Source organism: Rhineura floridana, chromosome 3, assembly GCF_030035675.1.
Source record: "Rhineura floridana isolate rRhiFlo1 chromosome 3, rRhiFlo1.hap2, whole genome shotgun sequence".
NCBI lineage: Eukaryota > Metazoa > Chordata > Lepidosauria > Squamata > Rhineuridae > Rhineura > Rhineura floridana.
Window position 1 is genome coordinate 74,028,031 of NC_084482.1, and position 19,910 is coordinate 74,047,940.

Consider the following 19,910-nt stretch of genomic DNA (forward strand, 5'->3'; position numbering starts at 1 on the left):
TTTCCTTCCTGTCTTCTCTCCGCCTCCGGCACTATGTTGGTCTCAGGCGCCATCTTTGGATGGCAATAGGGGGAGGAGCTAATCAACTCAGAGGCGTAATGGGGGTGAAGCTGGAGGTGTTCCGGGTCTGTGATGCGGCGTCCCCCGGGTTGGGTGAAAGGGGATCGCGCGGCACCTTCCCTCGACAAAGCCTCCCCCGCTCTTTGGTCCACCTCCTGGTGACCCGCTCTGCACACCCCACCCTCTCTACATTCTTGGGGACCCTCCGACCAAAATACGAGTTAAAGAAAGGACCGATAGGGTCTGGGTTCTATTCAGGCGCACGTTCCCTGGGGTGCTTCGGTTTATGGGATAATATATTTTGAAAGAGCGGGCCACTAGATCGTTTGAATGGGTTCAGAATCTTTTATCTTATTTGCAACGAAATAAACGTAGTTTTGAATATCTGTTATGTTTCATATACGCATAATGGACAAGCTACACTTACTGTCCGCCACCCACCCCCAGACACGCGCACCAAGATTTCTGTGGCTATAATTTATATGCAGCCTGACGCTGAAATCAGTGAAGCATGCTATTCATTATGCTGAGATGGTGCTGCAAGTATTTTGCCCCAGAAAGCAACATTGCCAGTAACGGGTTCCTTCTCCCCATACCCTTCCAGTGCATAATTAACTTTGCTGGTGTATGCCCCTTTCTGCCATATGATGGTCGTCCAGACCTTTTAGCAAAGGGATGAGTAGGAGCTTCTACCATCGTGGGCCAAGTTGGACAGAGTATAATAAAATTCTGCAAGGTGTCACTTTGTTGGATTTAAACAATGCACCTCTACCAGCATATGACTTCTCATCTTTCTCTTGCAGATGATGCTGTATTTGTCTTTTCCTGTTGCTATGTTCTGGATTTCAAATCAGGCAGAGTATTTTGAAGAATATGTAATCAAGCGGAAGGTCAGTCTTGTCATGTAATTAGAAGAAGAGTGTGAACTTTTCCTGTGTGGTTTTTATCTATATTTAAAATCCTGCTGCTGATTTTAGCTCTAGAATCAGAATTTTTAACACACAGATTTCCTTTTGTTGCATTTTCCTCAACACCCGTTTGCTGGGAGCCTGGCTTGTATAAGCAATTGTGCAAAAGTCTGGCATTACACACACAAGACATCTAGATGGTCAAAGTCTACCATTTAGCAGGATTCATTGTTTTGTTAGAATAAGCAAAATTAAACAATATAAAAACAATAACTGGGACCAGCAACAGAATGTTGCAGCTTATCCTCCATCCTAAAACAATTGTTCCTATTCAGGGTTCCAGCCACCTATACCCTCAAAGCAGTGCATTCCACTCCTCTCCACTTCCTTTTTATTTATTTATTTATTACAAGATTTTCACATAACACAATAACAATAAGAGAGACAATATCAGATCTATAAGAATAAAGAAACCTTCCCTCGCACCCTCTTTCCCTCCTTGGAATACCCTTTCACTGTTGTCGTTGTGTGCCTTCAAGTCGATTACAACTTATGGCAACCCTATGAATCAGTGACCTCCAAGAGCATCTCTCATGAACCACCCTGTTCAGATCTTGTAAGTTCAGGTCTGTGGCTTCCTTTATGGAAACAATCCATCTCTTGTTTGGTTTTCCTCTTTTTCTACTCCCTTCTGTTTTTCCCAGCATTACTGTATTTTCTAGTGAATCATGTCTTCTCATGATGTGTCCAAAGTATGATAACCTCAGTTTCATCATTTTAGCTTCTAGTGACAGTTCTGGTCTAATTTGTTCTAACACCCAATTATTTGTCCTTTTTGCAGTACATGGTATGCACAAAGCTCTCCTCCAACAGCACATTTCACATGAGTTGATTTTTCCCTTCCCTCTTTTTTCACTGTCCAACTTTCACATCCATACATAGAGATCCGGAATACCACGGTCTGAATGATCCTGACTTTAGTGTTCAGTGATACATCTTTGCATTTGAGGATCTTTTCTAGTTCTCTCATAGCTGCCCTCCCCAGTCCTAGCCTTCTTCTGATTTCTTGACTATTATCTCCATTTTTGTTAATGACTGTGCCAAGGTATTGATAATCCTTGACAAGTTCAATGTCCTCATTGTCAACTTTAAAGTTACATAAATCTTCTGTTGTCGTTACTTTAGTCTTTTTTATGTTCAGCTGTAGTCCTGTTTTTGTGCTTTCCTCTTTAACTTGCATCAGCATTCATTTCAAATCATTACTGTTTTTTGCTAGTAGTATGGTCTTGTCTGCATATCTTGAATTATTGATATTTCTCCCTCCAATTTTCACACCTTCATCTTGGTCCAATCCCGCTTTCCATATCTGTGGATAGATTAAACAAATAGGGTGGTAAAATACATCCCTGTCTCACACCCTTTCCATATTCTGTCCTTACAGTAACCTCTTGTCCAGAGTATAGGTTGTGCATCAGGACAATCAGATGCTGTGGCACCCCCATTTCTTTTAAAACATTCCATAGTTTTTCATGATCTACACAGTCAAAAATGACCCTCCGTGGTGCAGAGTGGTAAGCGGCGGTAACGCAGCCGAAGCTCTGCTCATGGCCAAAGTTCGATTCCAACAGAAGGAGGAAGTCGAATCTCCGGTAAAAGGGGTCGAGGTCCACTCAGCCTTCCATCCATCTGTGGTCGGTAAAATGAGTACCCAGCATACGCTGGGGGGTAAAGAAAGGCCGGGGAAGGAACTGGCAAACCCACCCCATATATACGGTCTGCCTAGTAAACGTCGCAAGACGTCACCCTAAGAGTTGGAAACGACTCGCACTATAAGTGCAGGGATACCTTTACACAGTCAAAGGCTTTGCTGTAATCTATAAAGCACAGGGTGATTTTCTTCTGAAATTCCTTGGTCTGTCCCATTATCCAACGTATGTTTGCGATATGATCCGTTGCATTTCTCGCTCCATATGTGGTAAGAGCCTTTGTTGTAGAATCTTGAGCATTATTCTCATGGAATATTAAGGCAATAGTTTGATAATTACTGCATTCCCTGGGATCCCCTTTCTTTGGAATTGGGATATATATTGAATGCTTCCAGTCTGTGGGCCATTGTTTAGTTTTCCATATTTCTTGACAGATTTTTGTCAAAATTTGGACAGATTCAGTCTCAGTAGCTTGTAGCAACTCTATTGGTATGCCATCTGTTCCTGGTGATTTGTTTCTTCCAAGTATTTTAAGAGCAGCTTTCACCTCACATTCTAAACATTCTGGTTCTTCATCATACGGTTCCTCTGTGAATGAATCTGTCATCCTGGCATCTCTTTTATAGAGTTCTTCAGTGTATTGCTTCCATCTTCCTTTTATTTCATCTCGGTCAGTCAGTGTGTTCCCCTGTTGATTATTCAACATCCCTACTCTTGGTTTAAATTTCCCTTTCATTTCTCTGATCTTTTGCAATAGGGCTTTTGTTCTTCCCTTTTTGTTGTCCTCTTCCATTTCTATACAATAACTATTGTAATAGTTCTCTTTGTTCCTACGTACTAGTCACTGTATTGTTGCATTTAGGGTTCTGACTGTTTCTGTCTCCTTTTGCTTTTTCTTTCCTTCTCTCTTTAACCATTTTAAGAGTTTCTTCAGTCATCCATTGAGGTCCTTTTCTCTTTTTAACTAGTGGTATCGTCTTTTTGCATTCTTCCCTGATCATGCCTCTGACTTCATTCCATAGTTTTTCTGGTTCTCTGTCAACTAAGTTTAAAGCCTCAAATCTGTTCCTTATTTGATCTTTATATTCTTCTGGGATGTTATCTAAATTGTATTTTGGCATTATGATTGCTTTGTTGTTCTTTGGCTTTACTGTGATTTTTGATATGACGAGTTCATCACCTGTACCACAGTCTGCTCCTGGTCTTGTTTTTGCAGAAAGTATGGAACTTCTCCATCTTCTGCTACCAATTATATGATCAATTTGATTACTATATTGACCATTTGGTGATGTCCAAGTGTATAGTCGTCTTTTCAGTTGTTCAAAAAATGTGTTTGCAAGAAACAAATGATTGGCTTCACAGAATTCGATAAGTCTCCTGCTTTATTTCTGTCTCCTAAGCCCCATTTTCCCACAATTCCTAGTTCACTATTCCCTACTTTTGCATTCCAGTCCCCCATGATTATGAGCACATCTTGTTTTGCTGTGTTATCAATTTCTTCCTGTACTTCTGCGTAAAATCTCTACAATTCCTCTTCTGCGTTTGCTGTTGGAGCATAGACTTGGATGATGGTTATGTTAATAGGTTTCCCATTTAATCTCATTGATATCATTCGCTCAGAACTTGCGTTGTAGCTCCTAATTGCTTTTGCTACATCACTTCTCACTATTAAAGCAACCCCATTTCTTCTTAATATCTCATTTCCTGCATAAAATATTTTGTAGTTGCCTGATTGAAAATGTCCCATTCCCGTCCATTTTAATTCACTCACGCCAAGTATTGTAATGTTGATACGTTCCAATTCTTGCTTGACTATTTCTAACTTTCCCTGGTCCATGCTTCTGACATTCCATGTTCCTATTGTGCGTGTCGTACAACTCCAGACTCTCCTTTTGCATCTGTGCGCATCAGCCTCTGGGCTTCCTTTCGGCTTTGACCCAGCTGCATCATTATTCACAGTGCTACTCATACTTGTCCTTTGTTCTTCCCCAGTAGCTCAGTGAGTGCCTTCTGACCTGGGGGTCTCATCTTCCAGCACTATCTCGTGTTGCATTTTGGATTCTCTGTTCATAGCGTTTTCATGGTAAGAGGTATCCAGAGGTGGTTTACCATTGCCTTCCTCTGAGTTTGGATGCATCTTAGTCTGGTGTCTCAGTCTTTGACCATTCCGCCTTGGGTGCCCTTGCTAGGAGTCTAGCCTCTTGGTCTAGACTCCTGACAGCATTGCTCTCAGCTTTTTTTAACACTCTCAAACCCCTTCACCACGTTAAAGTGTGCATCCTAAAGGGGGACCCTTTCACTAAATCCTGTTAATCCTATATTCTCAGGCAATGCATATATTTGCTCCATATTATAATAAAATAAAATTAAAAGTTTTAAATTATCTATAACTTTAAAAGGCTTTGAGACTTGACAGTTCATGCTGCTCCCTGCTGTAAAGGAAATAAATGGTCACCAGTTTGCTGTGAAATCATCCTTTTTCTTCTTTCCTTTAGACATGTGTAGTTTAGTTGTAAGTTGCTCCAGTAGGGCAATTTCCCATAGTTTTTTATACCAGCAATCCACCGTCAATCCCTTTAGTTCTCTCCAAAAGCGAGCTATTACAGTTCTAGCTGCTATCAGCATGAAGCTTTTTAGTTTTTTGTAGAGAACCTCTCTATTATCTCCCAGAAATAGATTTAACAGTGCCATTTCTGGAGTAAAGCTGAGTTTTTGGCCAGTTATCTTTATAATCTTTTCTACAATACAGGCACAGAACAGTTGCACTTTTTACATTCCCATCATAGTTGTTTATAAGAGCCCTCAGCTCCGTATTTTCTCTAACAACTGGGGGAACGCTTCCTTTTTTCCTTTCCAACTGTCACTCTATATTCCATGCTAATGAGCATTCTTAATACTCATTGGCTATTTTGGGCAGTGGGGCACTTAGGGACCCCCCCTTTTGTATTTCTGCAACTCTGAAAGTTCCCCCAAGCAGTCTGATATTTTTCTCACTGTGGCCCCATTTTGGCTACATTACATTACTTGCTATCTCAAGTTGCTATTAGGCAGCGTGATTATAAGAGAATACGCAAGATTGTTCAGCCGTGTTAAGAGTGAATGGGAGCCAGGATTTCTGTGTTTCTGTCCCAGTGGTGTTTCTGTCGCAGTGAAAGTTGTTCTTATATAAGACCACAGGGACAGCCTCTTAAAAATTAGGAAGACTTTTCAATTCTCCTGGAATTCTGGTTTTCTTACCTTCCATGGAAGCATCAGAGTTAGTATTAACTGGGCGATGTATGATGGAGCAGAGTTTGCTAGATGTCAGTAAAATGCTTTTGAGTTAGTGTGGTATGTTCTTACTGCATTCAGGCTTAAATGGAAAAAACCTCAAGTGAGATTGGCTGTCTTGCTAGGTTCCTCCTATCTTTGTGTTATACAGGTTTCTTGCCATATGATGTGGCTGGTTCACTTGCTCCAGCTGGATGTATTTTCCCTGTCCTCTTGGTGTCTTTGACAAATTCACCTGCTTGTAGAACTTGGTAAAATTTAGATGGTGTGGATTAACCTTTGGATTTAACATGACTTTTGAGTCCCTCCAGTCAAATGATTCTCTTCTTCATCCTTTTCCTGCAGAGAGAGATCTATCCACCTGAAGATAGTTACCAGGTAAATATGTCTCAGCTATTAATATTGTATGTTTAACCCAGGAGTTAGGAACCTGTAGCTCTCCAGATATTGTTGGCCTACAGCTGCCATCATTCTTGACTATTGATTATGTTGGCTGGGGCTGACGGAGTCCACTGAGGGGGGGGCACAGATTCCCTATCCGTGGGCTAAGCAAATGGACATTTATGGTGAAATTGGCACTTCTGTCTTTTCCAGAGAAAAGAGCTAGAAGATTTCAAAGAGCGAATGAGGAAGAAGCGGGAGGAACGGCTGCTGCAGGCAACTGCGGAGTAATAACGTCTCCCCGTGATTTGATGCACTCTCAAGAAAGTTGCTGTCACCAATGTCTTTTCAGTTTTAACTTAATAAATGCCTCTCCAAAAGACTTTTTGGACTATGGGATGAAAGGAATTGCAACAGTTCCACTTTGTATTCCCATATAATGGTTCTGTGCATGCCCATTTGGCCCACAAAGCCCTTCTAGAAAAAAGGGGAGTGGGTTTAGGGTACTTCTATCATGTTCTGCCTCTTGCTTCGTGCAGCTGCTGAACTCTGCTCGCAAGTTTGGCAGCTGACTCATGTGAGTTACTTTGAATAAAAACCTCTATATGGAAAAGCTGAACCTCTGCATATCTTACAGTAAAGGTATCCCAGTGTCTTCAGAGGTGCATACTATGTTTCACTTACCCCTCCCAAATCACACTATTTCATCAAGGTAGCCAAAAGCACCCTTGCAAGTCCTTCTGCGCTGCTTTCTTCTGATCCGGTTTGCACATCACATTAAACCATAGTTAAAATAAACTGTGGTTTAATGTGAACAAGCAGCGTGCCGGTGCAAGCTGCTAAAATTGTTGGCACTGTGCTCCTCCTTCATCCCAGCTGTCTCTTGGTAGTAAGCTATGGTCTGACATGTCACTCTCCAAACACACCATGAGCAGTCAAGAACAAACTGTGACTTCCGCTTATCGATTGTTTAGAGAGAAACCATCACTCCAGATTCAGACAACGTGACAAACCAGGCCATGGCTTATTTCCCAGCAGCTGCAGAAGTGGAGGAGGAGTGAAGTGCCTGTGATTTCAGCAGCATATTCAGCTATGGTTTAATATGATATGTGAACCAGGTCAGTGAGAGCTGGAGGCTAGAACTACATTTCTGGATAGCAATGGCTGCATTATTATGTGAAAGGTATGTGAGAGAAACCACTATGTTTTAGGAGCATTTTGTTTTCGTTGTCTGCCTCAATGTGTGAGATCGTCAGAAAAATGGTTCAGAAGGTTTGAGTTATGTAGAGAAGATCCACCTCTAGAGAGCCCTTATTGCAGGGGTAGTCAACATGGTGCCCTTCAGATGTCGTTGAATTACAGCTCCCTGACGTTGATGTCTACATTGGCAGGAGTTGAAATCCAACAACATCTGAACAGCAGCACATTGGCTACCCCTGCAATTGATTGGTAATGTGATGTTAAGCCACCTTCCCTCCTCCCCCTTATCAAAGTATTTTGCAACTCTTTTTTTTTAAGATAGGTTGAATGAATGGATAAATGCATGTGTGGCACTCTAAAAACAAAGGTTGCTTCTAGATGACCTGTTGAGTGAGCATTTATCCTGATTTGTTTGCAAATTTTGTAGGGAGGTTATATGACATTGTGTTAAGCAATTGTCATCTTGCACGTTGTAATGTATTTCCTTATCTCAAAAATTCCAACTTTTTTTGGAAGTGGATTTGTGGCATAGCAGCACCAAATCCACTTTCATTGCACAGACTGAATGTGTCAGCATGTCATTGAACCTCACCCTCAAAAGCATGGAAGTGCCTAAAGACCACTAAAAAGTGGGCAGCCTGTTCAAAGCATGGGGCGGATGTAATCTTTTTACATTTTGTTCATCTTTCCCTTTTCTTCTGAAAAATAAATGGACTTTTTTTAGACCAGTGTTAATCTGGCAGTCCTCTTGTGCAATTACCTGGTGCCTTGAAAACTTGATTTTACAATTCTCCAAAACTCTTTTGAGGGTACTTTCATTATATTCTGTTGTTGCTTGACATGACCCTGTCCCATAAATAACCATCTGTTTTATATTCTGTTCTAAGAAAACTTTTAAAATTACAATCTTACATTGAGGCCACACTCTGGAAGGGCGAGGGAACATCGCTACAACTCCTTAAGAGGGAGAGAAGTAAAGTACTACGGTGCGAGTATTAGGAGGCTTTTGAGTTAGAGCTGGTTGTATCCTACAGGGAAGCAGTGCGAGTGTTTAGTGGATTTGAGAAACAAGGTGTGTGCTTATGTCTAAGGGCAGTAGGACTTGACAGGAGGTCATATCATGATAGACTTTTTGATGAAGTCAGGAAGAGGAAATTACAAGGGATTAAATATCTCAAAAGAGGAAGATAGAAACAACCTTGTTGTCAGAGGTGTTTGTAGATTACATTTCTAGCACTGGGGTGGAAGAAAGGTGAGGTTAAAGGAAACCATGGTAGATTTGGAAGAGGAGGTCTTGCAGATCTACGCTTTTAGGAGGAAGTGCTAGGATCCTGGCCATTGGCAGGTTTGAGGATTGGACTTTTTTACTTTGCCCTTAGCAACTTCAAGCTACTTGCCATGGATGCGGTTGATGAAGGAGAAATAATCATCCACCGGTGTGATGAGATCAACTGAGAAATCTGAAGCAGCACATTCTGGTAAATCCAAGTCCCTGCTCTCCTGTTGAAATAAAGGAAATGTCAGTTTCATCTCTAATTCTTCTTTTCTCTCCTCATCTAATGTCATCTGTGATCCTGATATCCTAAGACTGGTTTGCATGAACATAGATTATACCTTTTCTGTACATCAGATTGCTGATCCCAGTGGCTTTGTACAGTATACATCCTCTAGCTTGCCATCAGAATCACCGTTAGCCCCATCCACCCTTTTCTGCAACTAATGCAGGTCATGTTACTGACAGCTCCTGGCCACCAGATACAGCTTCTTAAGGTCTTCTGCAGGGGACTCTGGCCTGTTAATTCACATTCCATCCTAGCCATCTGGAAAAGATCCATTAGTTGCAAGAAGTATATGTCTGTTGTAATACATATTGGGGATTCAAGATGAGATGGAATGCAACGTTTGTTAAACAAAATTAAAACACAATTTTTGCTACAGTGATACTGATTGCCGATCTGACCAGTATCATGCCCCTTTTTAACTGTTTGCCTTTGATAATGACTTGTAGAGTCTATAGTCTAAAACAGAGGATGCTTTAATTTCTCCTTTCCCAGTTAGGTGTACAAGAACAGGAAAAATAACTGCAGGCTTTGCACATGAACAGAACTAGTATCCCCAGGAGGTTGTAATTGACCGCTACTTTCTAACTTCAGCAAGTTAATAGTTACTTTTTTGTGGTGATTTTCAAACCTACAGATGAGGGGGAGGAGGTATTGTTTTCCCTATTAATCCTTTGTGCACCCCCTGGCAATAAGATGTATCCAGATCTTATCCTAGTTTTAATGTGAACTTTACCCTCAAGTGGCTAATGGAAATTTTGGTAATTCCATATCTTTAGTTGTTTGTTGGATGAAACAAATTTGTTTTTCTTCATTTGAAGAAGAAGAAAGCATCTCTAACCTGTGTGCTGTGAAATAAAGGTCCAACACAGGAAGCTCCATTCAGTGGAGAAAAATGGAACATTGCAGTATGGCAGGATCACCAACCTTTTGGGACCAGCAAGCACATTTTGAGAAAGTGGTATCAACACCAGTGACAAAATGGCTGCCATGGGGGTGCGGCATAACACAACATGGCTGCCATGAGGCATGACATAACAACATTACAGTATAGTCAGCGCTGCTTCCTCCCTTCCCCCTCCACTCCCATGCTTGTCATGGGAGTCCTCAATGTCTTGCTGGTCATGGCGCATGCCAACTTAGCCTAGCAGTTCCTTCGCATACCACTCAGTGACAGATAAGTATGCATGCACTGACCCCACATACATCTCTCTCTCTCTGCCCAAATGCATCTCCATTTCTCTTATCTCTTTCACACATACAGCATACTTGAGCACCCCCTCTACTTTAGAAAAGCCCCTCCATGACCCTCAAAACACACACGCCCCACCAGCCTGATACTTGTGGGTGCCAGGTTAGGTGATCCCTGCTGTAGGGGTACGGTGTTGTTGACCATAGGTTTCAGTGTGCCTCTGGTCGGATCTGTACATCTTTCAAGTTCCAAGGACCTAGAAGAGATTGGGTTTCAGTGAAGAATGGCCTGATGGGTTGTGAAACAAGATTAAAGAATCATGTGCACTCTTTCAAGTTGTGAATAATTTGTGAACCCTGAGTGTGATGCTGAAATAGGATTAGGACTCAGGTGCTTGCACAATGCAGAGAAGACAGACGAATGATTATGCAGCAAAATAAAACTTAGAAGCACTGTAGTTCCTGTCACTATTATTATTATTATTATTAACTTTATTTACATCCCGCCGTTTTTCCAAATTGGAACTCATGGTGGCTTCCAGATAAAAAACAGATACAATTAAAACCTACCAAAGTTAAAAGCATATAATACATAAATAAATAAATATAGATAGATATAATTAAAAAATGAACTCTGATTTAAAATAGCATTAAACTGTTTCTGATAATTAGAAACTATATTCATAAAATCAGAATAATTAAAAAATAAGCAAGAACAATATAGCTTCCTTTTGGGCCTATCCTTAGCCGCCTTCGGAATCAAAGGCTTGCTGAAATAAGAAAGTTTTTACCTGTTGACGAAAGGACTGCAGGGAAGAGGCCATTCTTACCTCCTTAGGGAGGGAATTCCAAAGCCTAGGGGCAGCCACCGAGAAGGCCCTATCTCATATCCTCGCTAGTTGTACTTGTACGGATGAAGGTATTGAAAGAAGGGCCTCTCCTGAGGATCTCCAGGCCCGGGCAGGCACATAGAGGGCGATGCGGTCTGATTATCAGCCAGTATCTTGTGTACTATCCATGGATGAAAGGTGTTAGACACTTCAAGAGGCAAATATATGATAATCTACTACATTCTAATCACAGTCTCAAATTGCCTGACTCTAGTGGCAGAAGTTGCCTTTTTCAGACAATAATTATCTCTTTGTGTCTTTTCCATGGGAGTAAGGAGATCAATACTTTCAAATGTGCTTGGGGTTATCTGTAAGAACTTTTTCCCAGTACAAGATGACTTTGGGCCAGATACCTTGTAGCAGTTACCTATGTACAGTGTCTTGCAAGAGTAATCAGACCCCTGACCGATGCTCTCATATTACTGAATTACAAATGGTACATTGTAATTTCATTTATGTATGATATTTTATTTTGAAACACTGAAACTCAAAATCAATTACTGTAAGGTGACATTGATTTTATGTTGGGAAATGTTTGTAAGCAACATAAAAAAACTCTCGTATAGATGAAATTACAATGTACCATGAATCTTCTCACAATAATGAGATCCACACCTCTGAATAGATGAATCCGCTCTGTACCCTTGGAATGGAAACAGAAGATGTGCCAGGAAGCCAAGCTGTGTGATTTGGCTTTAGCACCTGAAATGAATTCTAAGCAAAAAACCCTCTGGTTTAGCATTTTTTTCTGTGCCTAATATTTCTGTTGCCTTAATAAATGTGTCCTTGTTTAAATATTCGTGGTGGTTAGCCTTAATATGTTCTTAAGAATGCACTACATCTTCTAAGGCTAAAAAATATTGCTGGCATGTATATTACTAGAAAAAGTTATAATACAGAGACAGTCTTGCTTTCCTAGCTGAATATATAAAGGGAAAGTGGCAGTGATATACTCAGATCAATTCAGACCCCACTAATTCCTATCCTCTGGTGGTTAACTTGTAACTCCAGGATGTGAGTCCAAGAGTTTAGCCTAGTCTAGTCACAGATGTTTAAAAATATTTCAATTGCATTTTAATGTAATATTTCTTCACTTTAAAAAGTCTATTGATACCTCTTCCCACTCAGGCCTTGGGAATGGGGTGTGCTATAAATGCTAATAATCAGATAAAATAAACCTGGCTCTTACAACTGAAGCACGTTCTATTGGTTTATTTTAAAACATCATACTTTCATTTTCTCAGAAAGGCTTAAAACAATTTACAATATAATGCATAATACTGAGTTGGATGCCACTGTGTCAGCAATGCAGTTGCAGGATATGTCCAGGGTGCTTATCTTGTTAAGATGGATTTCTGTTATTGCACCTCAAGGATGTGAACAAGCTGTTTGAAGTCACATGACCTCTCCATTTACTTATTCCTCCTGGCTCATAACTCTGTCTTTTAAGAGAGATGACCAGCTGGGTCAAACAGATTATTAATGCCTTGTTATAAGAAAGAGTGAAATCACTCCTAAAGAAACCTTCCCCAAACATTGTTCTTATTGGCCGATTGCAGATCCTCCCTTTTGGAGCCATGTGCCTGAAGAGATGGTGACTGTGCGTCTCCAGGCATTCCTGGATGATGCTGATTATCTAGATCCATTTAAATCTGGCTTTCAACCTAGGTTTGGTACTGAAACAGACTTGGTCACCCTGTTGAATGACTTGCACTGGGAGAACAGAGGGAGTGTGACTTTGCTAATTCTCCAGGATGTCTGATTGGATTTTGACACCATTGATCATGGTATCCTTCTTGACCAGCTGTCTGGATAAAAATCAAAGGGCTCTGGACTTCAGTGGTTTTATTTCTATCTGATGGATCCGTTCCAGGAGTGGTTCTGGAGGACTATTAAAATTCCTAACCCTATTAAATTCCACAGAGCTCTAGTTTGACCCCTATGCTTTTTTAATATCTACATTAAACTGCAGAGTGAGGACATGTTGGGTTTGGGGTGAGTATTGGGATGTACCTCAGCTCTGTGGATACTCAAGTGACTTCTGTGGCACAAAATGTCTTTTACCAGCTGTGGCCCCTCCTGTACAGAGATAGCTTGGCCATTATTATTAACCCCTTAGTAACATTCTGGTTAGTCTACTGCAACATGTTATATCTGAGGCTGTCTGAATACTATACTGAAATCACAGTAGGTTTAGGGTTGCCATATTGCCCGGTTAGCCGGGTTTTACCCGGATTCTATGCATGCCACCTGGCGACCAGCTAGCCCCTTAGGTGGCCCGGATTCAGCTTTAATTTTTTTAAAAAATTAAGTTCCTAGGTGGTCCGGTTCTCGAGATGTACATAAAAACGTCAGCCGCCCCCGACTGTTAAATCTTTCTTTAAACAGTAGTGCTATAGCACTTCGTAGCTTTAACCCCGCCCGTTCAGCATTGCAGCCAATCAGGGATTGTGTTTCAGTTTCATTCACCTGAGGCAGTGTCTAGAAAACAAAATGGTGGTTTCACCCCCTGTTTATCTGAAATCTCATAAATTGGGTAAGTATATACATTTCAGTTTCTTTTCCTCTTGTGTGCAGGAGTCAGATCCTGGGCAGTGTTTTCAAAACCTTCCCAATACTTGCTTTTGTGGGGGTAAAAGCATGCTAATCCCATATGCCCAGAGTAAATCCCATTGAATTCATTAGGACTTACTTTTGAGTAGACATGGTTATGAATGTGCTCAAAATCAATGGGACTTTGGAGTGAATGTAAAAAAGAATTGTGTTTGTGTTCTAACTCTTTCTGCCCCCTTCTCCAGTCCTATTTTAAAGCAAGTAGGCAGGGCTTACTTAGGTATTACAGTTTTTATTCTGTAGGAAAGTAATACTGATTTTTTAAAAAACTAATACTGATTTTTCTGCAATGACCAACTGGTTTGACAATAAACTATTATATGGGCTGTATGTATTTATACATCTGCAGTGTGTGCGTGTGCGTGTATGGAGTCTTTCCAACACCCCTGTGAGGTAGGGTTGGAAACCAAGGCAGCTCACAACAAGAAATAAATCCCTTTAAAATCCAATAACCATAAAACAAGTATAAACAGTTGCAAAACAGCGTAAAGTGGCATGATTCGGAATTTTGGGTTGTGTGAATGAAGTTGCTTATCACTTGAGGTTGCATTTCTGTCCCTGTTTGAGTAAGCCCCACTGAATACGCTGGGACTTGCTTCTGAATAAATAAACCTAGGATTGCACTATAAATATCTTTACAGTTTGTGTAAATAATAAATATATTTGATAGTCATGCTTATATAAATATTTCTTCATTTATCATATTTTTGCTTTTTGGTTAGGAATCCTGACTGGTTGTGAGATGCTTAGTTTTTTGCCTTACTCATAGGAATCTTGTTGTGGTTGGTATGGTATTACATTTAGGAAAGTGTTACTGCCTTCTGTGTTTTTTTTTCCTATTTGCATTTCACTTATCTTTAACCTCACTCCGTTACAGCTATAGAAGCAACAGCAGCATATGCAAGATAATTAACTCCCATTAGTGATAAGAACAAGAATTTATAATTATTATTTCAATTAAAACAAGAGGCTTATCAATACTTTGAAGAGGACCAGATATTTATTTTCTTTCTGAGCCCAGGACTGGGTCTTTCATGATGCCCGGTGGGGGGGGGAGCAGGAGAGTAGTTGATAAGACAGACATCCTGGCATTGGTAATCTAATTAGCAAGGTATGTGTGGAGTTGTTGCACACTTCCAGGCCCAGTTTCATTTTGAGTATGGAGGTGGAACCTGTGTAGATGTGGTTGATCAAAGGGAAAAGAAATTTTGAGTTAAGCAAAGCTCTGCTTTTATAAAACCTAAGAAACATGCAAATACTTTGAATGTCTGAGTGCCTGCACCAGTGGAATACTGGAGGAACTTGTAAAACTTGCTGCAACAGTATTTAGAACTGAGCATGTGGTGTGAAAGACTCCTTTTCCTAACATTTTGGCTTCTTGTTTTTCTCCACCCACCACATCTTTGAAATATATTGTATATGGTTAACTGTACTGCTGCCCTGATTTACTTTGTTTGTTGCTATTTTGTGTTTTTATTATGTTTTTATATTGATTGTGTATTTTTATTGTTTTTATTATATTTGTAAGCTGTGCTGAGCTCTGTTCTTAACAGCAAAAGGGCAGGATATAAATTCTCTTAATCAATAAATAAATACTCCTTAGTGTTGGAAACTAGAGTCTAGGCATTTAAGGCTGAAAATGTTGCTTTTAAAAAAAAGATTTCTCACATCTTTCCCCAGTTTTTGGTGGTAATTCCTAGGCACAAAAACAAAACAACTGGACAATCCAAATTTTAATATGCATAATATGCAAATACTTTACATAATATGCAAATTAACCTGCCCGGATTTGTGGAACTGGAATATGGCAACCCTAAGTAGGTTTCCAAAAACAGCAGTTGGACTATTGACTGGGATCAGTTAGTTGGAACACATCACCAGTTTTAAAAGAGCAGTACTGGCTTCCCGTGCAGTTCTGGGCACAATTCAAAGTGCTGCTTTTAATCTTTAATCTCCTATACAGGTTGGGTTCTGGGTATCTAAAAGACCACCTGGCTAATCCCCTATGAACCTGCCCAGTTATTGAGCTCAGCAGAAGGCCTTCTCTGGTGACCCCACCACTAGAGATTAGGCACTGGTAAATGGGGAATGTGTTGCCCACTTAGCGCACAGTCTAATACTGTTTAGGTGCCAAGTGATTATTTCATTTGCCTAAGCTTTTACCTTTGATGAGGTGGTTTTAGGTTTTTGCTGACATTTTCTTGTTTAAAGGATGGCAATTTTTAGGATGGTATTTGTGGTGGTTGTTGTTAATGGAAGTGTTGTAAGCCTCCTTGAAAATGTTTGTTTATTAGGTGAGGGTAGACTTTTTTGGGGGGGGGGAATTGCAGATTACATATGCTGTGTAAACTCTGCGGTCTGTTGTTGGTGCTTGGCATTTCTTCATCATTCAGTGATTCTGCTGCTAGCTTAAATTGCTGCTGTTAGAGAGGCTCCAGTTGGTTTAAAGAAGGATGTTCTCCTGGTTGAAAGGGGAAGAACTGCAGCCTCTTCCTTCAGTTGGACTGGGCCTGGCAGTTAATTATTTGCCGACAACTGCTTGTCTGGTTACATGGAGTCTGGAGTTATGTTATCCAGCAATGACAGTGCATTTATGAGTGGATCTTATCATTGTGTGTGATTTGACCTGGGCACAAGTGTAAGTAGCATTTGATTCTGGATCAGAGTGTCATCGTCACAGACTTGTTGGCTGGGCTTTACACTTGGCTGTGAATCATAACCCACTGAGAAGCCCATTATGGCTGATGGACACAATCCACCATAAAGTTATGTACACTTATGAAAATCATTAGTGGGTGCCTAACTCTGTGTTGGACTGTGCTTAACATGTGTGCAATCACTCTGTCTTTGTTCCAGGAGGCATCTTTGCTTAGTCACTATATGTGTGTACCTGCCCTTTTATTCCCAGATTTTATTCTCACTAGAACTGTCATAGTTGCTCATACACTTAATGTGTGCATTTCATACAATACATAGATGTTTGCATGATCCCATTCTACTCACCACCTTGTCAAATATTCCTGAGTACCATTCCCTCTATCAGCAATGTTCAGGGTGTCAATTATTATGTAGCCAAAATGACACTACCCACACACAGGACGGAGGCATGAGTAAGATGGAGATGTGCACACAGGGGATCACAAATGCTTAGGTGTGTTTTATCCAAACTGCTTATGTTGTATTGCTGTGAGCATCTGTGGTGGTTACTACATGTACATGTTCCATGGTCTGGTTTCCAATTGTTGATGTATGCCATCTCCTGGTACAATGTTGTATTCTGTAAATACAAAGAGGAACGAGAGGAGTAGGGAATGTGAAGCCACTGGAAGGTGTTTCCCTTCTTTCTGCCCTGTCTACTAATAATGCAGACCAGGACCCCTGTTGGTCTATGTTCACATTGTATACCGCTGTAACTGAGAGGTCAGCTGTGATTTGTGTATCATTGTGATGAAGCAAGCCGCCAAGCACCAATAAAAGTACAGGCATGGTGATCATCAATTGCCCAGTAGCTCACCTGATCAGTTTTTGCCATTCAGGATATGTTATAGACTGGCACTGTCCCCCAAATGGAGTTCATATATACACAGTGATAGGAATAAAACAAGTCAGGTGGAAAGTGAGGTTATTGTGTAGTATTTCATCAGAACTTTTAAAGAGCTGAACTAAATCCATTTACTCCTATAAATACTCAATTCTATGGAATTGTTAATAGATCTGATAGATCTGATTTATAATATTACTGTACAATATATTATTATTGTATGTGCTGGATCCCCATTATCCTAGAGCCTTTAGGAACAGGTCCCACTCACATCAGATTGCCGTGGCTGATCACAAATAATATATAGTACATAGAGCTCCTCCAGTCATGTGTAGCAGCATAACTAAAAGTTTAGCCAATTATCTACTAGGTCTTAGCCTGGAGATGCGTGTGATGTGCTTTACTTCTCTTTTATCAGGTCACGGATTCTGTTTCTATGTGAAGTCGTCCTAACCTAAAAAGTGCCAATTATGGTACTTAGCTACTTTAATATCCGCTTCCTTGTGCGTTTGATGATGATAGTGACACTCACCATGTGAAAAATGTGTCTTTGAAATTGCTAGTTGCCATACTGGAAAATTAATTTTTGCATTATCCATCTAAATGAACAAGTAAAATTGAAAAACATTTGCATTATAGAAATTGAAATGGCTGTGAGTGCTGGTTGCATTGGGTTTAAAATGACCCATCTAAATAATGAGGAGCTGGGATGTAGGCTTTGTTAAGATTTGCCACAATCTAAAGCACCACACACAAAGAGTTTTGCCTAGTTACTTCAGTGGAGAGGACAACTCTGTGTAGCAGACCCATTTTGGGGCACTTCCGGCTACTCTCTACATTGCACTGAAGAAGACAGCTTCTGCAGATAGAGCTCTGTATATTCCTTTGAGTCCCGGTTTCCTTTGCTGTTTGCTAGATCAAGACATATTCTTTATTTTTTAATTTTGTTTTAGAGTTCTGCATAGCTTTATTTATTCTTTTGTTACTGAAGCAACTCTCCACCAGTCTGGTATTATTTATTCTGTGAATAGTTTATCTTGACTTCCTGCCATGTTCATGTTTTTATCATTTGTGTCTTTTATTTCACATTCAGTCATTTTTGTGTGTGGCAAAAGTTGCTCTTTTTGTATGTTTTCTCTGTGCTCCACAACTTTCATTCTCTTTAAACTGAGTGAGTGTATGGCTGTGTACATGCCATACATTTAAAGCACATGACGTCTCCCAAATAAGTGCCTTAAATATATGTTGTGTACAAACCCTCAGTCCTTTATCTAGTAAGGACACTTTAGCCTCCTTTGCGATTGTCCACACAAGGTGATTCCCTGCACTTCTGCCCAAATATGTCAGTGTTTGGGCATTAAGCTATACCTATATATTTAGGTTTGTGTCCAACTAAGAGAGTAAACCCATTGAAATGAACAGACCCAAGTTAATTTCAATGTGTCTACTATGAGTATGACTAATGTTGGATAAAGAGCGGCCAGGTTGGGCACTGGCCCGACGGCCCCTGGAGCTGCAGGGGCCCCCTCAGCTGCCCCTTTGCTCCCCTTCTGTGATCCACATTACCCTACGTCCCCCCACATCTCCCCACTTACCTGTCTGCTGTCTTTTACCATTGCCCTTAACAAAGATGGCAACTGCGGTTTCCCTAAGGTACTGAAGCCCCTGCCGCCATCTTAGTTGATGGCAGAGATGCACGCGTGTAGCATGCATGTGTGCCATCAACAAAGATGGTGGCGGAGGCTTCATCCCCTTAGGGAAACCAGGCTTAGGGAAAACGGAATTTGTCAGCATGTGATTGAATTCTCCCCCGAAATAGTGACAGTCTATGTGTACTGTACATGTGTGTAAGTTTATTGTAGTGGTTGTGATATGGAGAGCACCTGTGACTAATGGTGGAGATATCAACTTTCTTTTCTGAACGGTATGAGTGCAATTTGATAGTCCAGCAGTATGCAGTGCTGCTCAATCATAGAATAGTAGAGTTGGAAGGGGTCTATGAGGCCATCAAGTCCAACCCCCTGCTCAGTGCAGAAATCCAAGTTAAATCATATCTGACAGATGGCTGTCCAGCTACCTCAGAGGTGAAGCCTATTGCAAAAGCATTATGTTGTATTCTTAACTACTCCCTGAACAGTTGGGAGTAGAGAGTGACGTAGCTGGTGTAATTTTACCTGCCTCCTTTTCCCGTGTGTGTGTGTTTGGCAAGAAACCACAGTGTTCTTCCCTAGTACTACCAAGAGATCATGGTTATTTGCATTGACTGTTCCTTGTATCAGCAGTGTAGCTCTCCCACCTCTCACTGCTAAGGGTCATCTGCTAAGGAAACCAACAAGGAAACAAATCTTCTGAGCCTTTATTGGAATGGCAGGGCATGCAGAGAGAATGAACAGGGCACGTACTGCAATAAGGGGGTGCTGTTGGGCAAGTGGCAGAATGCTATGCCTGGTGGCATCAGACCGGTGTCTGTCTGCTGCTCTCCTTGACCAGAATTAGGGAGGAACTCATTTCTGCAAAGAAAAAAATACAACGGTGGTAGTGCAACAAAGATGGGAGCATTTCCTTCCCGATGGAGCTGCCCTACCAGACAT

At 40.8% G+C, this 19,910-nt stretch overlaps 2 protein-coding genes across 2 annotated transcripts in view; one reads left to right on the plus strand and one right to left on the minus strand.

The window, feature by feature from the left end:
• Nucleotides 1-15: 15 nt before the first annotated feature.
• LOC133380065 (protein PET100 homolog, mitochondrial) lies at nt 16-6,938 on the plus strand. The gene is made up of 4 exons (XM_061616587.1): nt 16-125; nt 864-950; nt 6,290-6,322; nt 6,539-6,938. Exons 1-4 carry the CDS (start codon nt 60-62, stop codon nt 6,614-6,616), a joined length of 264 nt encoding a protein of 87 aa, XP_061472571.1. The 5' UTR covers nt 16-59; the 3' UTR covers nt 6,617-6,938.
• A 1,976-nt stretch (nt 6,939-8,914) lies between these two features.
• The window catches only part of PCP2 (Purkinje cell protein 2), a 31,136-nt gene continuing 20,140 nt past the window's right edge, over nt 8,915-19,910 (minus strand). Inside the window, exon 4 of the mRNA XM_061616586.1 lies at nt 8,915-9,017. Within this exon, the coding sequence (XP_061472570.1) occupies nt 8,915-9,017 (103 nt within the window). The remainder of the gene's footprint in view (nt 9,018-19,910) is intronic.